Source organism: Protobothrops mucrosquamatus, unplaced genomic scaffold, assembly GCF_001527695.2.
Source record: "Protobothrops mucrosquamatus isolate PMUCROS unplaced genomic scaffold, P.Mucros_1.0 scaffold10, whole genome shotgun sequence".
NCBI lineage: Eukaryota > Metazoa > Chordata > Lepidosauria > Squamata > Viperidae > Protobothrops > Protobothrops mucrosquamatus.
This window is the reverse complement of record NW_015386397.1, coordinates 1,613,461-1,635,265: the sequence shown is the minus strand read 5'-3', so window position 1 is coordinate 1,635,265 and position 21,805 is coordinate 1,613,461. Positions and strand designations below refer to the sequence as shown.

General features: G+C 39.1%; 1 protein-coding gene across 1 annotated transcript in view; it reads right to left on the bottom strand.

The window, feature by feature from the left end:
- Nucleotides 1-3,458: 3,458 nt before the first annotated feature.
- SLC35B1 (solute carrier family 35 member B1) overlaps nt 3,459-21,805 on the bottom strand; it is a 20,717-nt gene continuing 2,370 nt past the window's right edge. The window contains exons 2-9 of the mRNA XM_015810420.1: nt 19,138-19,241; nt 15,346-15,476; nt 11,754-11,784; nt 11,127-11,287; nt 8,456-8,582; nt 6,430-6,536; nt 4,892-5,045; nt 3,459-3,820 (exon numbers count right to left, since the gene is read on the bottom strand). Of these exons, the coding sequence (XP_015665906.1) occupies nt 3,768-3,820; nt 4,892-5,045; nt 6,430-6,536; nt 8,456-8,582; nt 11,127-11,287; nt 11,754-11,784; nt 15,346-15,476; nt 19,138-19,241 (868 nt within the window). The 3' untranslated portion in view covers nt 3,459-3,767. The remainder of the gene's footprint in view (nt 3,821-4,891; nt 5,046-6,429; nt 6,537-8,455; nt 8,583-11,126; nt 11,288-11,753; nt 11,785-15,345; nt 15,477-19,137; nt 19,242-21,805) is intronic.

Below are 21,805 nucleotides of genomic sequence, written 5' to 3'. Positions count from 1 at the left end.
AAGGAGTATGCCTGGCACAGTTCTCGGGGGCTCCTGCTTAATTAAAACAGGGGGCTTTTAAAACATTTTATAATGCAGGTCTTAAAAGTTCAGGGAAGCATGGCTGGGAAGGAAAAGAAATGAGTTTCTTTAGCAGTACAGTCCAACTATTCCTCCAGTACCTTCAGTATTAAAAGGCAACATGAAAATGCTGGTGAAAAGTGTCATCCAAAATAGAACAATATCACTGATTTCAAGCAATCATCTTTAGACTTTCCCGACATTACTTTATACTGTAAAGGGGCTGAGTGTTAGGCAAAATATCCTTATGACTTTTGCCCTCCTTCAAGTACATTATCATGAATAACAGTAGGACTTTTCCTGTATTGCCTCTTCGTGGCTGCAGGTGGCAGCAGATCTGCAGCCTTGGCTGATCTAAAAAGCTGACCACACAAGCCAGCGAGTATTTGGGTAAAAGACTTTTGTTATCCCCCAGGTTGTAAAGCAGATTGGGAAGATGGCTGGTTTGGTTTTGAATTACAAAATGGCAAATTATATCAATAAAGCAATGAAGTTGTCTATGTAGTCAGGTGGCACCAAGCTTCACTGAAGGAAGATGTGACTTCTCTGTGCTTCTGCAACTTGCCTCTTTCAGATACAGAAATAAAATTTTCAAAGTTGCTATTCACCAATATTAGGAAAGCAAACATTCCCTGTAGTTTCATGATTAATGACCTTTAGAAAATGATTTTTTTTTTTACATTAGGAGCTTCATCAGCAAGTCCCAAATTCTCTTAACAACTCATCCTTTTAAAGGATAGGCCAATTACTACTATTTTTATGCCAAACAATCCAAGCACTAAATGAACATTTTTGGAACTAGCCACTGCAGTTGCTTCCTGTGCCCAGCCAATGCTACATACGTAATCATAAGAATCAATATATGACTTAGTCAAAAGAAAAATCTATGACTTCTATTGGCACTTTGTTCCAGTTCCTGAGTACAGAAACCATAGTCACGAGCAATCTGTGATTAGATGCAGAAAATCACAGCTCCCAAAAGCAATTGCTTATTTTTGTGTTATGCTAGTTCAGTATAAGTATTGGGAAATTATACCTTACTATGATTATTTCACCCTTTGTTTACAAAAAAATATCACATAGTTTTTACGAGGGCAATTTAGAAATAAACCTCCGTTTGGTTATCAATGACAGACAGTCACAGATACTGAACTTTTATTATACACATTAGAAAACTACAACATTACATTACTTTTTGACATAATTGCCATTCAAATTGAGACACTTGTCATAACGTCTTACAAGGTTTGAAATTTCTTAGTAGTAGTCAGTCAGTGCCAAATCTGAGCTATGGGGGGATGATCAAAAACATCCCAACGGAACTGCTTCAAAAGTTCTTGAGTGTGTCTAGTGGCGTGCGGGTGAGTATTATCGTGAACCAACCCCACACCGGAAGTCAGCATGTCCCGACACTTGTTATGGATGGCTCGTCTTGAGTTTTTGTAACGTTTCACAGTAGACTTCTAAATTGATGGTCGAACCACACTCCATGAACTTCACCAGCAGTTCTCCTTTGGCATCTTCACATTTGGCGAGATTTTCTATGCACCACGTCTGGTGTAGTGTTGGTTCATGATAATGCTCACCCGCACACCGCTAGACACACCCAAGAATTTTTGAAGCAATTCTGTTGGGATGTTTTTGATGACCCCCCCATTGCCCAGATTTGCCGCTGAGTGACTACTACTAAGGAATTTCAAACCTTCTAAGACATTATGACAAGATGTCAAAAAGTAATGTAGTTTTCTAATAAAAGTATAATAAAAGTTCTGTATCTGCAAGTGTCTGTCATTGATAACCAAACGGAGGTTTATTTCCAAATTGCCCTCGTATTTGCAATCCAAATCTGGAAGCAATCAAAGGGAGATGTGCAAGATAAAAAGTGCTTGTGGCTCTTCAATTCTACCAAGTTGTCTCTAATTCTGGTCATATGCCCCAGTTCTGTTATCAGAAAGTTCCACTTTAGCACAAGAATATCCTTTCATAGAATATGAAATCACATTACCTGACCAGGCTGTCAGCACAACATATTCTACCAGCTTGCCCACCTCACAATTTTCCCATGGCTTCCCTTTCCATACTCTTCCGGTTCTTGACTTTTTCCTGTTTCCTGTTTTTCCTGAGCCAATTCTGTATTTCAGTCCTGGATTAAAGTGTTGAAACAAATGTATTGTTTGGGCATAGACCATCCAAACCCAAGCATATTTTCAAATGTTGAAATATATTTTGGTCATTTTGCATACCCCTAGGATCCAGTGATCTAAATCAAATAATTTTAATAAGTTCTTAAAATTACCGTAATATGCTAAAATTATATGAACTTTAATCATGTTAAAATTTTTATTGAAATCTCAGCCATTCTTAAAAATGTATTTTGTAAAAAAAAAAATGGGGGTGTTAATCACATGTGCAAAACTGTGTAATGGTGACCACTTTCTGAAAAATGCTGATGTCTGGTTGTTTGAGTATAGACTGGGAAGTCCCCACTATTCCTAAACAGGAAATGAACTTGAAAGATATCCAATTGTTCAGGGCCACAAGGCAGCAAACAACTGAACTTTCTGGTACTTCTACCCTCTTCAGATTTAAATAAGCCAGTCTGAAGCTGAGCATGTTTATCTAGGAAGAAAACTCCACCAAACATACCCAAATAAATGCTAAAGCATAACATTATTTGTTCGCTTTTTGCATACTGTGATGTAGGAATTAATCTATTATGATTTACAAAGCCATGATGGATTGATTGTTCTATAAACCAGTTTTTAAATTATCAATTTAGCATTATGTGTGAATGTAATATTGGATAGCTACCTCAACTGTCTTCTGGAGGGACAGAGCTTTTCCGTGAAGTAGTTTCAGTGCTCTACTTTATCATAAGCTGTGCTACCAAACTTACATAGAACACCTCTTGTTAGTAGACTCACAGTGCTTAATTTTAATTCATCTGATTATGTTTTGTTTTATAGTATGTCTGTAGGGTTTTGATTGGTTTGGTTGGACCAATATGCTCAAGTTATCCACCCTTAGTGGATAACAACATCAAGGGTGTAAATGTGGAGAGACACAGAGCCGGCCCATCTGCTGGTATATCAGCTACTATCAGAAACATGTACTGATAATGACTTATTTTTGGCCAATGACAAAGCCAGGAAGGTGGCTTCATTCTGCCAATCAAAACTTTGATCTAGACACAAAAGAAGAAGATTGGTTGGTCTGTGAAGACTGTTTTATCCTAAGATGGATATTTATGGTTACTGTACTGTTAAACTGTTCTGAGTCTCTAGGATAGGCAGTATACAATTATTGTATAAACAAAAAACTAAATAAATACTGTAATACCTTCCATCCCGTTGAGGCACAAGACATGAAAAGTAAATTTTAACACATAAACATATAGATTTTTCTCTCGTCCCTCCTTTTATTTCACATGAAGCATTCGTCCTATTCCACCAATAATTTCTTTTTGCCATCCATTAATTACAGTTTTGATGCCTCAGTAGAAATGGAAAAACTACTTCTTTGATTTTTACTAAAATAAAGCTACCATTAAAAAAATTAAACACATTTTTAATAAAAACAATCCCATTACTATCCTGTCCCCTTTCCCCAAGCATTCATCCTGAGCCAAATTACCAGTAGTGGGAAATAAAACAATAAGTTAATAGTTCCTTATGCTTAAGGGTTTCAATAAAAACACTAAAATCTTCTTAGTATGAAGTTTTCTTTGATGCTTTCCCAAATTTGGCATCTAGGCCAAGTCCTGCAGAAAAACAAATAGGAACATTAATTGGGATTGGAAATGATGCTACAGGACAAAAGGTTGAGGAGGGGGTGATTTTGAGTAAAAGAGGATGGATGATCAAGGTTTCTAACTTGGGATGATTTGGAACACACCAAGCTACCCCTAGCAGATTAGAAGCAGATTTTCAGCTTACAAGAATATCCCAGAAACAATGATGTAGATTTAAAAGCATCTCACTTAATAGCTCTCTGTACAAGTAATTATTATCTGTGGGAGTACAGTATGAAGCAGATTTTATATCTGCTGAGCTAAGATAGAATAATTGCTCAACCCTGGCACAACCACTAAAAGTAGTGTTATAGTGAGAAGGAGAAGATGTGATAACAAGCAAAAGACAATCACACAGTGTAACATATCTTAAAAGCAAACTGAAGGTGCAGACGAAGCAAAACAGAATAAGTTAAAATCAGTTGGGAAAACATGATCTAGTTTAAAAATTGCAATCCTTTGACTATCAGCAACTTTACCTGAAGTGTTAGTTCAGATTTTCCCAACCTAGGCACTCTCCAGATGTTTAGGTTTTAATCCCCAGAATCCTTCGGTCAATATAATCATTACTTAAAATTCTGGGAACTGAAGCCCACAGTTGCAGAGAGTGTCTAAATTGCATCAGCCCACTCTCAAGTACTCCTAACACCCATAGTTAAGCAGGAAAAAGTCTTCTATTTGGTCACGGTGTCTCACATAGGAATACTATTTTCAATTCTTCTGACATTTGAGCATCAGCAAAATCTTTCTGCTTTCTTTTTTAAATCATCAAACTTTTCCAGCATATTAAATGATTTTCGCCTAACCTTCACTATAGCTGAGCCAGTGGAGATTAGATTTGGTGGAGTACAGTTTGAGGGAAGAATGGCATATAGGAAAAAGTATACATCATTGTAGCTGCTAAGGACCCTATAAATAGATTTAAGTTAATTAAAACTAATAAAACCTATACACCTAGAGAAGTGAGAAGCCCAGTGAAATAGCTAACCAGGTTTCTATCCAGCAGGAAATCATATAAGTCAAAAAAAGCTGAACTCTTACCAAGGAATACCAGAGTGGTGCCCATCCACTGTAAATTACTGATAGGATTGGCAAATAGAATGACTGAAGCCAAAATGGTGAAGAACTTGCGAGTTGTGGTGATAATAGAGCAGGTCAGAGGCCCAAAATAGACCACAGTCATGAAAATGAAAGTCTGCAATAAAAATTGGGGGGGAGGGGGGACATGCAAGCTTGGTCAGAAATATATCTTGTATTACCTTGATCTTGTAGCCTCCCTGTGAAAACATCTTGCTTCCAACTGTTTACTATAGAAGATCTTTTTTTTTTTTTGGTTATTGAGCTTGCACACTTCTGAACTGGTAATGCAACAAAAAACATGCAACCTTGGAGACAGCATAGAAGGAAGAAGATAATACAAGGCTAAAAAGAAAGAATATCCATTTCAAGCAAATAGACTGAGGTGAAATTTATAATGGCAACAGCACTACGGTAGGGAATTTATTATGTAATTGGAACTTTAAAAATTGTTTCAAATAATAAAGAGCCTCTGGTATTTCTGAGAGGCTTGCTTTAATCATGTCTTTATTTCATACATCATTTTAAATCTTGATTAATAAATAATTCTATGAATTAGAGTGCTTTTAATTTTTTGTAAAAAAAATTAGCCAAACATGAAAAAGAGAATTTGCGGACACAACCAAAGCAAGAATTAAAATCATCCAAAACCATCTAAAATTTGTGAGCTGATAATAAACCCCGGGTTAAAGCTGATGATTCTGGATTGTTTTTGTTTACATAATTATCCTGCATTCAGATAGCAAAAATAATTCCTCCTTGTCCATTTTGCATGTGCACCATATAGTTTATCTGCAAAGTGTTTTATTAAACCAATATTCCTGATTTAATGTGACCAGTCTGAATACACCCAAATGTATTTCACACAAGAAAATCTTATGAGGAACACAGACATCTGGAAGGGATGAATGAAGTATTCTACTCTGATAGAATCTCACAAACAAACTATTTGGGAAGTCAAGATACAGGTAGTCCTCGACATAAAACAATTTGTTTAGTGACTGATCAAAGTTTCAACAGCACTGAAAAAAGTGATTTATGACTGTTTTTCACACTTACAACTGGTGCAGCATTTCCATGATCATGTAAACAAAATTCAGATATTTGGCAACCGATTCATATTTTTGACGGTTTGCAGTATACTGGGGTCATGTGATCACTTTTTGCCATCTTCTGACAAGCGAAATAAATGGGGAAGCCAGATACACTGAAAAACCATGTTACTAACTTAACAGTTGCAGTGATTCACTTAACAACTGTGGCAAGCAAGGCTGTAAAATGGGACAAAATTCACTTAATAAGTGTCTCGCTTAATAACAAAAATTTGGGACACAATTGTGGTCGTGGTTGTTAGGTTGAGGGCTACCTGTACTTGAGAAATAGCTGGTATTCTTCCTTGTAACATATTACTATGTAGCACATACCGTATTTACATCAGTGATACAGCATAATGTTGACAATTAAAGCACCTCATTGTCTAACAGAAAAAACTAGTTGCTCACCTGACCTAAAGCACTGGTTAGGCCAAAGAGAAGGATATTATAGATGATGGTAGGATAACGCTCAGTGAAACTCAAAAATTCCCAAAGCTCACCTGTAAAGAAAATACCTAGCGAAAAAGAAAATATTATGAGAAAATGGAACAGAATAACAAAACTTCTTACTGTGCCTTGACCATCCTGTGACCAGTCCTATTTGGCTTCTAAACCATATTCTTTTTAACCAGACATGTTCTACGACAAGCAGTGAAACTCAGGGTAATGCAACATTGTAAGGGGCAGATCTACTAATACATCCCAGCATTCCCAACATGCCTTCCTCCTGGGCTAAATGGGAAAGTCAACTCTTAAGTGCCCTCCTGAAACCCAGGATGGAACTGGTAGACCACATTTCTTCAGGGACTGTGATAGAAAATGCCCATTTCCTAGGTCCTGTCAAAAGCCATTCTTAAATAGATGGGACCTGGAGGGTGTTGACCGTATTTGATCTGATTGGCTAGGCAGATCAGTATGGGAGATGGTGATCCCAGAGATGACCTTGCTGAAAACCCTACAGGGTCTTAAAACGGCAATCAGCATCTTGGAAATTCCTGGAAACCAACTGGTGACCAATACAATTCATATAGTAAAAAAAAAAAAAAAGAGAGAGAAAGGATCTTCTTCTCTAAAACACCTTTCCTGGAGAAATGGGGAATTTTCTGGATGGGGTGACCAGATGGTCCTAATCATTTATAGCCAGCCAGTTATGCCAATGGCCAGGGATGATGGGAGCTGTAGCTCACAAATTTTGAAGGTAGTAAGAGAGGGAGGCAATGTTGTTCTCAGAAGATGGAAGAACTTGATAATCTGATGCTGCAAAAGTTTGCTTTTACAGAGCTGGACAGATTGGACCTTACATTGAGCTATGCACACTTCTCGCAGATTCCTGCCCAAGTCAGAAGGCACTGGGGCATTATCTCTGTATGTTGTTTTAGTCAGCTCAGAAGCTGACTGGTACTTTGCTTTCTGGACACTTTAACTTAAAGAGGACCAGCCGATCAGCACACAATCCCTTTTACAGCTTCTGCTGAATTGCACTTCACACTATTTCTGTAAATGCCAGTTGATTGAAAAGAGAGGAAAAATTGCTCTCCAAATTACTTTGGCTGCAAGGGCTGCTCCTTTTCATTAATTATCCAATCTTTTCTCCTAAGGTAGTCTCTCTGGAGAGGATCTAACCATCACACACAAAAATAAAGAGTATGGTTTAACTCTTTGCAGTCAAAGGAAATCAGAACAATGTTTATATTCCTGGAACAAGGGAGACACCAAATGGAGGAACAAAGCATTACTGCCAACCTGCACTGGGATTCCTGCCTACTCCAAACTGTGGCCAGAAACAGCTTTTGGGAGAGAGGGGGCTGCCAGCTGGCTGTTGCTGTAGCAGCACCACTGCTCGCCCTTCTGGAGAAGAGCTATCCCACTTCTGAAACAAGATAAGATTGGGTGCGGTATGAATTGTGAAATTAAAGCAAAATAAGGGCACATGCAAGTTGTCCTAGGGTAACCATCACTATGGAGTTATTTTAAAGAAGCTTCCTGAATAATTAAGTATTATACAAAGCAATATTTACTCTAATCCAATTAACAACAATCTATGTGTGGAAACAACTTTCACCAGGTGAATATTCAGTACCATAAAACATTATATATGAAGATGGAAGGAGACTCTACCATTTACCAATGAGGGAACTGAGGCTACTCCAAGCTTTACAACACAAGGATTCCCACAAATCTCAAAAGTATTGTACTTGATTTGATTCCCTACATGTAACGTGCGCTCTCTCTCTCTCTCTCTCTCTCTCTCTCTCTCTCTCTCTCTCTCTCTCTCTCTCTCTCTCTCTCTCTCTCTCTCTCTCTCTCTCTCTCTCTCTCTCTCTCTCTCTCTCTCTCTCTCTCTCTCTCTCTCTCTCTCTCTCTCTCTCTCTCTCTTACTGAATTCAAATCAGCATGATTTTTTTCTTCTGCTGAATCAAAAGAATATACTTACCAGCACCCAGGAACAAAGTGGACCATAGATTAACATTTAACATCATATGATTGGAACCAGTCTGGTAGTGAGCTCTCATATGGTCTTGAGACACCCCAGTTAAACCATCCAATGTCAAAGACAGCAACTAAAATGATGAAGGGAAAAGAATCGCAGTCTAATGTTGATGAAGAAAAGCACCACTGTTTTGAACAATATACATCCCTGTAACCACACAGGAATATGCAAATACTGTCCACTGGATTCAGATACTAATTGCATTCGCAAATTCTGTTAAATTAACTGAGTTCTGCCCCTTAATTAGCCTGTGAGGATGGAATGTTATCATTCTTAAATCATCTTGTTGGAAAACTTCCAGAAGAATTTTGATGATAAATTTACATTTATGTTTTAGTAGCGATTGTTTCAGGAAAATAAATAATTCCACTGGTCATCTCTTCCTGACTGTTGGAAATACTAACTCAGGCAATGCTGATGTTTGAAGATTTGTACATGAATCGATCCCATCCTACCAGTCACATAATATCAACAATATTTATTTTCCTTTTTCTCCCTTTCCTTTTTTTTGTTAAACTCACTGTGGAAGTCTGACCTTGAAAGCAAACAGATTAATATTAGAAACATAGAAAATTGATGGCAGAAAAAAACCTAGTGCTCCATTAGGTCTGCCTTTTGAAGTTTTTTTGTTTTTTGTTTTTATCTTTTTAATTATTATTTTTATGTTATTTATTTTTAATTTTTTTGTCAGATGATGGACATTTGTTTATCCCAAGCACGTTTAAACTAGGTTACTCATGATTGACCCACTAACTCTGTTGAAAGTTGTTTCTAAGCTTCCACTGTGAAGTAATACTTTCTAACATTACTTTTAAAGTTCCTTCTTGTTAGTTTGAGGTTCTGGATATTTGCTTAATATTGAAAGTACTGCCTTCTAAAGCCCTATTCATACCCTTAATATATTTAAAGGTTTTAATCATGTCACCTTTTCCCTTCTGTCCTCCAGGCTGTACATATTCAGTTCCTCTAATCTCTCCTGTTATGTTTTGTCCCTCAGATCTTGTACCATTTTTGTTGCCCATCTCTGGACTTGCTCAATCTTATCAATATCTTTTTTAAGTGAGGTCTCCAGAACTTGACACATGATCTCAGTTAATTAACAGAGTCTGACTAAAGCCCTATATCAGGACCTCCTTTTTCCTGTTGGTGATCTGTTTAAATGATGCATCCCAGAATTTTGTTTGCTTTCACAGCCACCTGTCCACATTGTTTACTCATTTTGCAATCATATGCAAACCTAAATCCTTTTCTTCTGTCTAAACAAATGCATTTAGAAATATTAAACTGCACTCTCCAAATTTTTGACCATTTCCCAGCAATGCCAAATCATTTTCCATGTTATAAATATCCTCTGAACATCAACTCTATTATATACTTTTGCATCATCAGCAAAAAGACAAACCTTACCTAGCAATTCTTCTATTATATCACTAACAAACACACTGAACAGAACAGTATCTAGGGCTGAGCTTTATGGTATACCACCTGTGACTGGTCTGTGTTCAGATATTGCCCCATTAACAATCAGACACTGGGATCTATTCTTCAGTGGTTCCTATCCACTGAACCACCCAATGGTTAAATCCTAGTCTGTATAACTTTTTATGAGTTCATTACATGGAACTGTATCAAATGCTTTGCTAAAATCCAGATAAGCTACATCCACAACACTATCTTTATCCAAAACATTTGTGACATGCTTAAAAAGTCAATCAGATTAGTTTGACATGACCTTCAATCAGTAAAGCCATGTTGCTTTGTGTCAATTGAGTTGTACATTTTTAAACATTCACAACTTGATGGACTATTGATATTGCTAGATAAAGTATATATTTTGCTTGGCTACACCCACAGCAGATTAAATTTACTAAGATATCAGTAACTGGATTTTCGTACTTGGGAGATGACCAAAAGAATCATTATCAATCCTCCCTATGTTTTTAGCCTCCGAGAGGACAAAAGACCTGGGACCAAAACTTTGCCCTTCCCCCAAGCATTGGGGTAGGATGGGGGTTGAGCTGGGAGGCTGTTGGGTCTGGCGCCTGGGGGGAAGGGTATTTCTATGTTTTTATGAGCTGTTGTTAGTTGACTAGAATCATTATATGTAATAGGCAACCATATAACTCCTGTAAATAACATAATTAAATACATGCACTATTGGAAGGGCAAAAGAAGGACCTGATTCACAGCAAGAATTTGAATTACCTTTCTAAAAAAAGAAGCAGAAAAGTACTTTAGTATTTTTTTTGGGGGGGGGAGTTTCTACAGAACTCATTCCCGGACTTTCTTTTTTATTTGCTCCAATCCCCTCCCTCCCTCCACTTTTTGGTAGATGTTAAATCATATATTACTTATTAACTTTTATTTTGTTAGTGGGAGGGAAGCTTGATTAATTGTTCCATGCAATAAAATATTTTAAAGAAATATTTACAGTGCAGTAAGTCACTGGCAGCTTAATGAAACATGCAAATAAAAATGTCAGGTGCCAAGGTAACCAAAGATTATGTCCTTGAGAAGCATTCCTTTCCACTTCTCTACAAAATATAACTTAGTACCCTGCAATTGTCCTGGTAGTTTTTGTTTTTGTTTTGCTTTTTAAGAGTTTAGGACTTACCAACAGAAGTTCCCCATATCCGAAAACATGTTCATCCCCAATACTTCCTACATTTTTCGGCTTGTACATGAACAGGGCTACACCTGTGACGATCAGTAAGACGCATAAATATTTGGACAATGGATACTTCTTTCTCAACACTGTCACTCCCAGGAGCATGACTAGAAAAGGAAAAGAAATGTGGGAAAAAGTATACGCTCAATAGTCTTGCTAAGAAATTTAATTAACTAATGACCACCTCATTTTATCTTGCATATTGCAATCATCTGCATAATTTCCCACTGGTCATTCTTAAGAATTCTAAGGAGCCTTTGTTCCTGAACCTGAAGTTGCTAGGCTATCTCACTGTACTCAGGTAAATAGCTGGTACTTGCGGAGCTGAACATGAAGTGATCCAGCCGGACTAGCCACATAGTATCAACAGCCATTGCTTTCCTTTTTTCCCATTTCCCCCGCCCCCCAATCCCTACTCTCCCCTTTTCCAAATACCAGTAAAGCTATTGTGGAAGTCCAACTTTAGAAGCAAATAAAGTTACATTAAACAATGGGGTTCAATTAATGTGAGTACTGTATCTCAAAAGTTCCCGGGCATACATTATTTTGAGTATAGGATCAGGAATTGCATACCTGGAATGGGTTTACAGGATTTTCCAAGGACCTATGAAAGTAAAAAAAAAAAAGAGAGATTTACTTGACTACAACTCTGCACTTGAAGAATGTGAAAAATTCAGGGGGGTGGGGGGAACTAGCTGCTTAAGGTTCACAAGTTAATCATGTTCTAAGTAGAAGCCACACACCTTTATAGTTGAATATTTCCCTTTTCTTTGTAAAGCCATTACATTCTATGTTCATTTTTAAGAAGTATTTCCTTCTGAAACTCTTCACTCCCACAGCTATTTTTTCTTATTCTTTCCTTTCTTTGCTACCTCTCTACCTTCCACTCGGTCTTCTCTTTTATACAAAGAATCAAATTTGGCCACTCTTTTCTCAAACTTTAGCTCCTATAGACAGTGTGTGTTCTATTGGTCTTGGGGCCATAGTAAGTGAACAACTTTACCACTATCTGGAGCTGGCCCTGCTACGTATAACACATATTTTTAAGGCAGATATTACAATATATATATATATATACAAATTTGCTTGATCAACCACTGAGTTGAGGAGCTGAAAACAATGTTCATAAATCAAATCAAACCCTGATTCCTTTAACAATATTCAATATGTTATTTATTGGGGTTCAGCAAAGGAGCGAAAACATTCTTTTCAACAAGACAATTAAATTACTCTGAGTAGTGAGAGTGGGAATGAGAGAAAGCTCCTTCTTTGCCTGGGAGATTCTCTCCAGACATACCAAAGGCCCAGGAGACCATTAGGGGTCCCACTGACGGCCTGTCATGAACAACTGGCAGTAGAATTGCTCCGCCTTATAGACTTTCAAGCAAGACTGCAAGAAATGGCTAAGGGGAGCTCCACTGCAAAGCAAAATACATCCTTTTAATATTGTTAAAGCTTTTCTTCTTGGGCTCCCAGGGGAGGTATAGTGAAATAAACATATCTCTGACAGAGTGGAGACAAGGACCATGGAAATACCAAAGAACCAGCAAGTTTTATGGAACCTCTAAGGATAAAAATATAACCAAAAATAAATGGAAAAAAATCAAGATTTTTATTTAAGACAGTTATTTATTAACACCTTTTATTATAAGATTTATTTTATTCGTAAAAATTATTGGTCACCCATCTTACCTCAGAGTAATAAGATAATATTTTGGAAATAATTACATAATTTCTGAGAATACAATTTTTTTTGTCTAAAGTCAAAACAGAAACTTGAGACTTTATTTCAAGAACTGGATACTAGGGGTGATTAAAGATTTCAGGCAGAAAAAGGAAAAAGTGTAAATGCCTTTGATTTTTGATTAGCATGAGGATTCACAAAATGACACAAAACTCTGTAACATTAGAAATATTTCAAGAGATTTTCAAAGAGTGGGGCCAAATATTAGTAGCTACAACATCAGAAAAATCAATGATGTCTGTTTTTATGGAGAAACCATATTCGAAAGAAATACTTGAAGTACTACAGAAATACCTGAACCAGAAATACTGAATTTTTTTTAAAAAAAGGTATGGTTTATAAAATAGAGGAGGCAGTTAAAGCAGAATTACAGATGACAAGCCAAGAGAATGACCCTGATGAGGATTTCTTACTAGATACACAAAATAAGCTGATTAAAGTTTTGAAAATCAAATTGGAAATACAAACTAAGAGTAGATTACAAGAGAGGAGACAGTGAATGAAATTACAAACTATAAGCCAAGAGACTCCCCCTAATAAGGATTTTTTATTGGATATAGAAAAGAAGCTGGTTAAAACTTTGAAAATCAAAATGAAAATACAAATGACAAACCAAAACAATGCCCTGGGTATTTTTTTTTTAAACTGGATTTAAAAAAAGGTTTGCTAAAGCTAGAAATCTCTGCCATGGGAAAAAGAAAAATTACAGACAGCTAATTCTATGACATTTGAATGAATTAAAAATCAAGATTGTTAGGTTAAACTAAAACATCTTCTTATAAAGCTGTGGTAATTCTTTATAGACTTTTTGCCGACACCAGATTAAAAAGTTGGTGATTTCAGGTTTTTTTTCTATAGATTAGGGATGGGTTAAAGAAAGAAGGGATAGTTGTTTGTGAACCTATTGAGAGTGAAAGTTATCAAATTAATTTTTACTTATGATGAATATTGGAAGATTGAAAATCATTTTTATACATTTCTTTTTTTATATTATATGCTTTCTCTTTATTTATTTTTCTTTGGTGCACTCTTGAGCTAAATTATTTGTTTGAAGATATTTCATTATCCAATTATATAACATCATCAAGCCTTTCTTTCTTTGTACTTTTTATTCTATTTCTTCTGCTTTTTCTGAGTTTAGTTTGTATTTACTTTTACTACTGTAATTAAAATCTTTCATAAAAATTATTTTTAAAAAGCTTTTATTCTTGACTTCTGGTTTCGTAAGAATGTTTCTAGTTGTTGTTGCTGTTTTCTAACTGACTACGGTCATACCTCAGTATTCACCTGCTTTGAAATTCATCAAATTTGATACTCAACACATTTTGACGTGAAAATTTTGTTCTGATACTCATTGTTTTTTTGGTATGCTATGCACCAGCTAGAACAGTGGTTCTCAACCTGTGGGTCGGGACCCCATTTGGGGTCGATCGACCATTTCATGGGGGTCGCCAAGCAAGGCTGTCTGCCATTTTTTTTGTCCGCCATTTTTTTGTCCGCCATTTTTTCCCCCTTTTCCGGCGGGTGCCTTACCTCCCTTGGGCTGGGCCAGCTGGTGGTCGACCTGCTCCGTCTCTGCCGCTTGCCAGCTACGCCTCGGCCGGTGCAGGGGGCGGAACCACGCATGCGCGGTGCTCCCGGGCAGGGAAAGTCCTCGACTTACGACCGGTTTAGTCCTCGACTTACGACCGGTTTAGTCCTCGACTTACGACCGGTTTAGTCCTCGACTTACGACCGGTTGGGGTCACGGCATTAAAAAGGTTGAGAACCACTGAGCTAGAACTTGTCAGTGTCATCTGCCTCATGAACTCATTCCAGCCAAAACAAAGGGTGACATGTTAGTCACGTGGTTTGTTTGATCGTCCTAGTTTAATACGTTGTGATTTTTTGGTATGAATCACGTCTCTGAACCAATTAACAACGAGTACCCAGCTACCACTGTATATGATTTAAATTACAGTTATATATTAAGGAATTTTATACCACTCAGATTTGGGAGACTGGAGCAGCCTGTATATTCTATAGCTAGATAAGTAAATCAACCCCTTAGTCTTAAAAATGAAGGGACTTTTTGCTTAGCGAAACAGCTTTGAGGGAATGTAAAATTCTGTTATAAAGCATCTCTTTAAGCCTTGACAAAACTGTAATCTGAAAACACCGAAATCAAACCTAGAATTTCTTATTTCTCCTCCCAATACAACGATGGAAATATAATGCAATTTAATATAAGCAACATGGGAATTAATTACCTGGCTCTTTTCTACACTATTGTATGCTTTTAATACATGTTATAGTACAATAAGCTGCCAAGCTCTTCCCTAGCAAAAAGGAAAAGATATCCCATATTCTATCTAATTTCCCATCGGCCATCAAGCACCCACACCTACTCTCTGCTCTTTTTTACTCTCTGCTCTTTTTCACCTGAGTTGGGTAGTTGACAAACTGAAGTGCTGAGTTACTGGACACCATTGCTCCTAGATATGAGAGAGAGCAAGCTGCGTAGAGCCAATTCCGAGTCCGGTCCACCTTGACAGCATCAAAAAACTGGATCACTGGTAGGAAAAGTTTATATTAAACACAATATATGTTTAATTTAGGGACAAAAGGTAAAACAATTTCCTTCCTTCCAAAGGAGAATATTTGCAGCTCAATGTTGAGCTGTGGAGTTTTTGGTATTGCTTGCAGATGTTTCATTAGCCAATGAAATTGATAAGATTATCTATTTGGATAATGAAACACCTGCAAGCAAACAATCAAGCTCAAAGAACACTAGGAACTCCACAATTTTCTTCCTGTTTCCAAGACCTCCTCCCAAAAGGGGAGGCAAGAAGATAATCTGACTACCAAGTACTTTTATGCTGTTTGCCAGATTAGCAACAATCTAACATTCATTCAAATAAAAATGAAATAAAGCCAAAATTAAATTTAAATTTTTGCCTGGCAAGAATTCTTCCAGCCAAGGAGAATACAGGTAGTCCTTGACTTACGACCAATCATTTACGACCATTCAAAGTTACAATAGACCCTCTCAAAAGTTAAGATTGCTACAGCACTACCACTGTCATTCGCCCTTATGACCGACTGCAGAGACTGTCCAGCATGCCCCACCTGCCTATTCACACACACCCTGTCAAGTCTCCAGAGGCACTGGGCCTGCTTTGCTACCCCACTGGATTCCACCCACTCCTCCCCGCCTTGGTCACCAATCTCTCACTTACCTTTTAAAGATCTCCAGAGCTGAGGTGGTCAGGGTAGGGAAGAAGGGCAGGGTGCTCCACTGCTGGGCCACATGGCTGTCTTTTTCCGAGTATAGCTATAAACTGCTCTGACTCAGCACTCCGTGCAGCTGCACAGTGTGATTGTGGAAGCATTGGCTTGGAAAATGACAGTTGCTTGTGGGACCCAACTAACAGAGATTTTTGCTTTGCAAAGAGAAGCTAAGCTCTCTGTGAGAAAGGCCTGTTTTGCTCCGCTGGCATTAGTGAGTTCTTTGGGAGCCAAGTCTTCATTCACTGGCAAAGACAGCTGCTTCCCCTCTCCACCCTACACTATGCTGAACAGCACCCAGTGGAGAAGGGAAATGGCACTCTGATCTTTGGAGTCCGAGCTTTAATTCATCGACAAAGATAGCCATTTCCCCTCCCCACTGTGTGCTGTCTAGCACAGTGCAGGGCAGAAAGGGGAGCCAGTTGTTTTTACCGGTGAATTAAGGTTTGGATCCCAAAGAGCTCACTAATGCAGAGCAAAATGGACCTCTCCACTTAAGAGAGCTTAGTTTTTCTTTGCAAAGCAAATATCCTTATTGCTTGGATCCTATAAGTGGTTGTCATTTTCCAAGCTGGCCCTTCCATGATCAGGCTGTGCAGCCAACAAAACTGCTCCATTGTTGGGCTGCATGGGTTGCTGGTTCAAAGCAGTTTATAGATGCACTCAGAAAAAGACTGCCAGACATGGATTGTGCCTTGTGGCCCAGGAACAGAGTGGCCTGTCCTCCTTCCCTACCCTGATCTCCTGAGCTTTGGAGGTCTGCAAAGGGCAAGTGTGTGATTCTAACAGGGGGAGGGAGAGCAGGAGGCCCAAGCAGCTGTGGGGACCCCCAAGAGCGGGAAAGCCTTGGGAGGTCTGAGGCAGTTGGGTTTGTGCCTACAGTAGGCTCCCGGGGTCTCATGTGCTTACCCAAGAACCCCATGTTCCACCTAATGACCTGCATGTTCGTTTAACAACTGCATTGGGGAAAGCAGGGATGGGGGTTTATTAAGTAAAGCGGTTCATTTAAAGGCTGTCACAACTTCCAACTATAATGGGCAGACTCCGTTATGGTTGTAACTCGAGGACTACTTGTATTACATATGATTTTTTTCTCCTAGTATTCTTTAATGTTTTCTTTCCAGAAGTTGTAAATAAATTTGATTTTATGAACAGCCAATAGCAAATGAAAGAAAAAGTGGGTGCTCTTCAGACCTACAGACATTCCTTGTCTTATTACCACAATTTAGTCTGGAGCTTCTGTTGCTAAGTGGTGCAACTCATTAAATGAGTTACACCCAATTTTGTGACTGTTTTGACATGGTTGTTAAGTGAATCACTGTGATTGTTAATCAAGTTCAATTTTACCTATTCACTTTACTTCTAGGAGGTGGCTGAGAAAATGGTCACTGGACCGGGTATGCTGCAGCTATTGTAAATAGATGCTAGTTGCCAAGGGCCCATATTGCCTCTTCACCATACAAGGATGCTGTGACGGTCATAACTGCAACAACCAGTCATAAGGCACTTTTTTCAGAACCTAACTTTCAACGGTCATTAAATGAACGGTCATACGTTGAGAACTACCTGTATTACATGCTGTACAGCTGTTCTGAATTCAAGTGGGTTGTTTTAGGCTCAGGACATCCTGCAAGGTTAAACAAAAAACAATAGCAGAACATTTATAGTATAGTAAGACAATTACATTGTGTAGGAAGCAGTTCAACTCAAAATGATTAGCATACCTCTAGTTGTAATATAGTTTTACCCTAATTTCCAACTACAATTAAGTAATTGGGGGCAAATTAAAAGAGACTAAGCCTCTTACTTGTGGCTATGTTTAAACACAAAGGAGGCAATCACATTTATAAACCTGTCTATTGTGGCTACTTTTCAGTTCTATATATCATGGGAGATTCATAAAATTGGTTAGTTCAATAACCCTGGGTAAGCACAGCAATGCAATTCTGGTAAGAATTGGGACACTCAAGAAAATGGCAAGAGGAAGATAGGAGAGATTTCTACACAACCCTCTACCTCCCCATCTGTCTTTCTCTTTTCCAAGGATATACAATATGCACACATGTTGCTGTCAATTGTTATTTTCTATTCATTTTGCCTGCAGCAGTGGAAGAAGGGGACAGTAAAAAGTAAAGGATTTTACAAAATATATTTGAGAGGTTTTATTTTTCTCTGATGAAGAATTTAAAGTGCAGTATGCTGTAAATAAGGAGAAAATAACTTTGTTTTTTTTCTCCTGCCCAAATATAATTTATTGTGCTGTTTTCATTGGAATGGGAAATATAGGAGACATAGCACATGTAAATTATTTTTCATTTTAGCAAAATATAGAAGAAAGAAGTATATAGCTGTCTTTTATGTAGCTTCTCTTTAAAAGCATATATGCAACAGTATGCTTCTCTTTATATTTACCCACACCTCCATCCGTTATGCTAATCATCAATGGATTTTAATAGACATGGCTAGAGAAGAGGGCCTTTCCTAAATATATAATAGGAAGAAGGGGAAATAAATGCATTTCCCAAAAATGTAATCCTTAGTATGGTTCTCTTCTCTTTCTTCTTCTCTTTCTAAGAAGAACCACCAGAGAACAATGACTACTGGCCACAACAAGCAGCAGAAAAGGGAGGCTGAAGTTTATGCATGGGTTTGAAATAGTGAGTCAAGTTAAGTCACAGGCAACAGTGTCCTCTGGTGGAAAGAGGACGGTTCTCAAAAAAAACCCAACACAAAATAGTGTTATGATGTAAGTTGTGCCCACCATCTTGGTTTCCTCCCCCCTCTCTATAGTTTTCACTGATCATAGCACATTCTTTCCACACACAAAAAAGGGGAAAAAAGAAAAAGAAAAAAAAGATGGTATTTTGGATTTGGAGTTTTATAACAGCTTCCAGAATCAAGAGAATGCAAAACAGATTGTTTGCTGCTTTTTTGGGATGTACTTACTCAGCTTAGCGAAAATGGCATTTATCACACACTGAATAAAGACTAAGGACAAAGCAAATCTGAATTTCTCCTGCTTTGCTCCTTCCCCATATTTGCCTCTTGTACTGTGGGGGGAAAAACATGTAGGAAGAAGAATCAGTTGCCAAAGATGCAATACATATCAAGGCACCCACACTACTTTCATGTATGGATTCAAAATTTACAAGACTCAGAGAACATTTGTTCCTCCCCCATCCAGGTGTCCCACCAATGAATCAAAGGCAATTACCATCTTTTCTCTAGAAGTTACATTCACTAAAAGGAAACCAATTACTCAGCACTGAGCAAATGCTCTTGTTGGACAACCTTTGTCCTTTCACAAGAATATGCAAATTATTGATTTTATTATATTGATGGGGTCTTCCCAGCAGGACCACTAGACAGTAGCTTACTAACAAAAGAAATGTAAGATCAGATATCGCCTGTTTAAGGTGGAGGAGGAAATGAAATGATTTAAGATCAGAAAGAGAACCATATAGAGTCAAGCCTCCTACAAATAAACTAGAAAAATCGAAGAACTTATAAGTCACATTTTCCAGAGCACTTTTTGCACTTTTTTTCAATACCATGAAGTTGTAACTTTCTATATTTTTAAAGTAAACAATTTTTTTTAAATGACTTGAGGTAAACCCAATGTGAATAAAATGGAATTAAGTTCACTGAACACAAACATACTTAGAATTACTTTTTTTTTGTTAGGACAGTGAAATTCTATGTGATGTATGACCAACCACGTTCAAGAACTATAGCTTAAAGCTATATTACAGATTATCCATCATTCTGTATTTGTTTTAAATCAGTGGTTCTCAACCTTTCTAATGCTGTGACCCCATAATACAGTTCCCCATGTTGTGGTGACCCCCAACCACTTATACATCGCCGGGTGCCAGGGGCGTGGCCAAGTGGGTGTGGCCACCAAGTGGGCGTGGCCACCATGTTGTGGTGACCCCCAACCATAAAATTATTTTCATTGCTATTTCATAACTGTAATTTTGCTACGTTATGAATCGCAATGTAAATATCTGATATGCAGGATGTATTTTCATTTTTACAAATTGAACATAATTAAAGCATAGTGATNGGCGTGGCCACCATGTTGTGGTGACCCCCAACCATAAAATTATTTTCATTGCTATTTCATAACTGTAATTTTGCTACGTTATGAATCGCAATGTAAATATCTGATATGCAGGATGTATTTTCATTTTTACAAATTGAACATAATTAAAGCATAGTGATTATGCTTTCCTCTCTCCCTCTCTTTCCTCTCCCTCTCTTTCCTCTCTTTCTTTCCTCTCCCTCTCTCTTTCTCACTTTCTTTCCTCTTTTTTTCTCTTTCTATCTTTCCTCTCCCTTTCTCTCTTCCCTCTTTCTCTTTCCTCTCTTTCTCCCTCTTTCTCTTTCCTCTTTCCCCTCTCCCTCTCCTCTTCCTCTCTTTTCTCTCCCCCTCTCTTTCCTCTCTCCCTTTCTCTCTTCCTCTCTATTTCTCTCTTCCTCTCTATTTCTCTCTCCCTCTCTTTCTCCCTTTCTCTCCCTTCCTCTTTCTCTCCCTTCCCCCCTCTCTCTCTCTCTCTCCCTCTTTCTTTCTCTCTCTCTCCCCCTCTCTCTCCCTTTCTCTCTCTTCCACTTTATTTCTTTCTCCCTATCTTTCTCCATCTCTTTCCCTCTCTTTCTCCCTCTCTCTTTCTCTCCCTCTCTCTCTCTCCGATCGGGAATCGATTTGGAGGTGGGGAGGGGAGTAGCCGAGGGCTACCTGGGCGACCTTGAAGTGGCCACCTTTGGAAGTACCAACGCTGCTCCAGCCAGGCTCGAGCCGGGCAAAGCAGGCGATGGGAGAAGAGCGAGGCGATCGCCTTCCCGGCAGCTGCGACTCCGGCGCGCCTTCCCAGCCAGCGGGGCCTATGGTAGCGCCGGGATTGCACGGCTCCCTGGGAAAGGAACTTCCTGCCACACTTCTCAGGGGGTGGGGCACCTGAGCACAGAGTTAATCAAAAGCCCCGCAAGGGGGCAAGCCTGCATGAAGAGCCATGCCCTTTCTGTGGGGGAGGGACACGATGAGGGAGCCAAACAATCATGGGATGAAGATGCAGCCAGCCGCCAGAAATGCCATGCAGGAAAAACAGTTGACAGCAGCCTGCCCGGTGGCGTGCGTGACTCCGGCGCACCTTAGAACTGCCCGCCGGCGCCTGGTTAGAGCAGGTGGCCGGTGCTCCATTGTGGCCGGCTCCGGCGGGGCGGGGATTCCCTGGCATCATGGGAAACGGCACGGCAACGTCAGCAATGGGCGGGGCATCCCGAGGCCGCCGGCACCTGGTTGAAGCAACTGGCTGGCGCTCTGTTGTAGCCGGCTCTGGCGGCGGCTGCAGGGATCCCCCACAGCTTGTGGCTTCTGCTGCGGTGCCCGGATCGGTTTCCCACAATGGAACACCGGTCGGGAAGGAGCTGCTCCTGCCCGCCAGCCCCAGGGCTGCGCCGGGCGCCAGAGGGCCAAGGTGGCCTCCGACGGCGAGGGAGGTGGGCCGGGTGGTGGGGGGAGGCTCCGGCGCGGCGGGCGGGCAACCAGGAGGCGTGAGGACCGGCTCAGCTCAGCTCCCTCTCTCTATTTCTCTCTCCCTCTCAAAGATCCTTA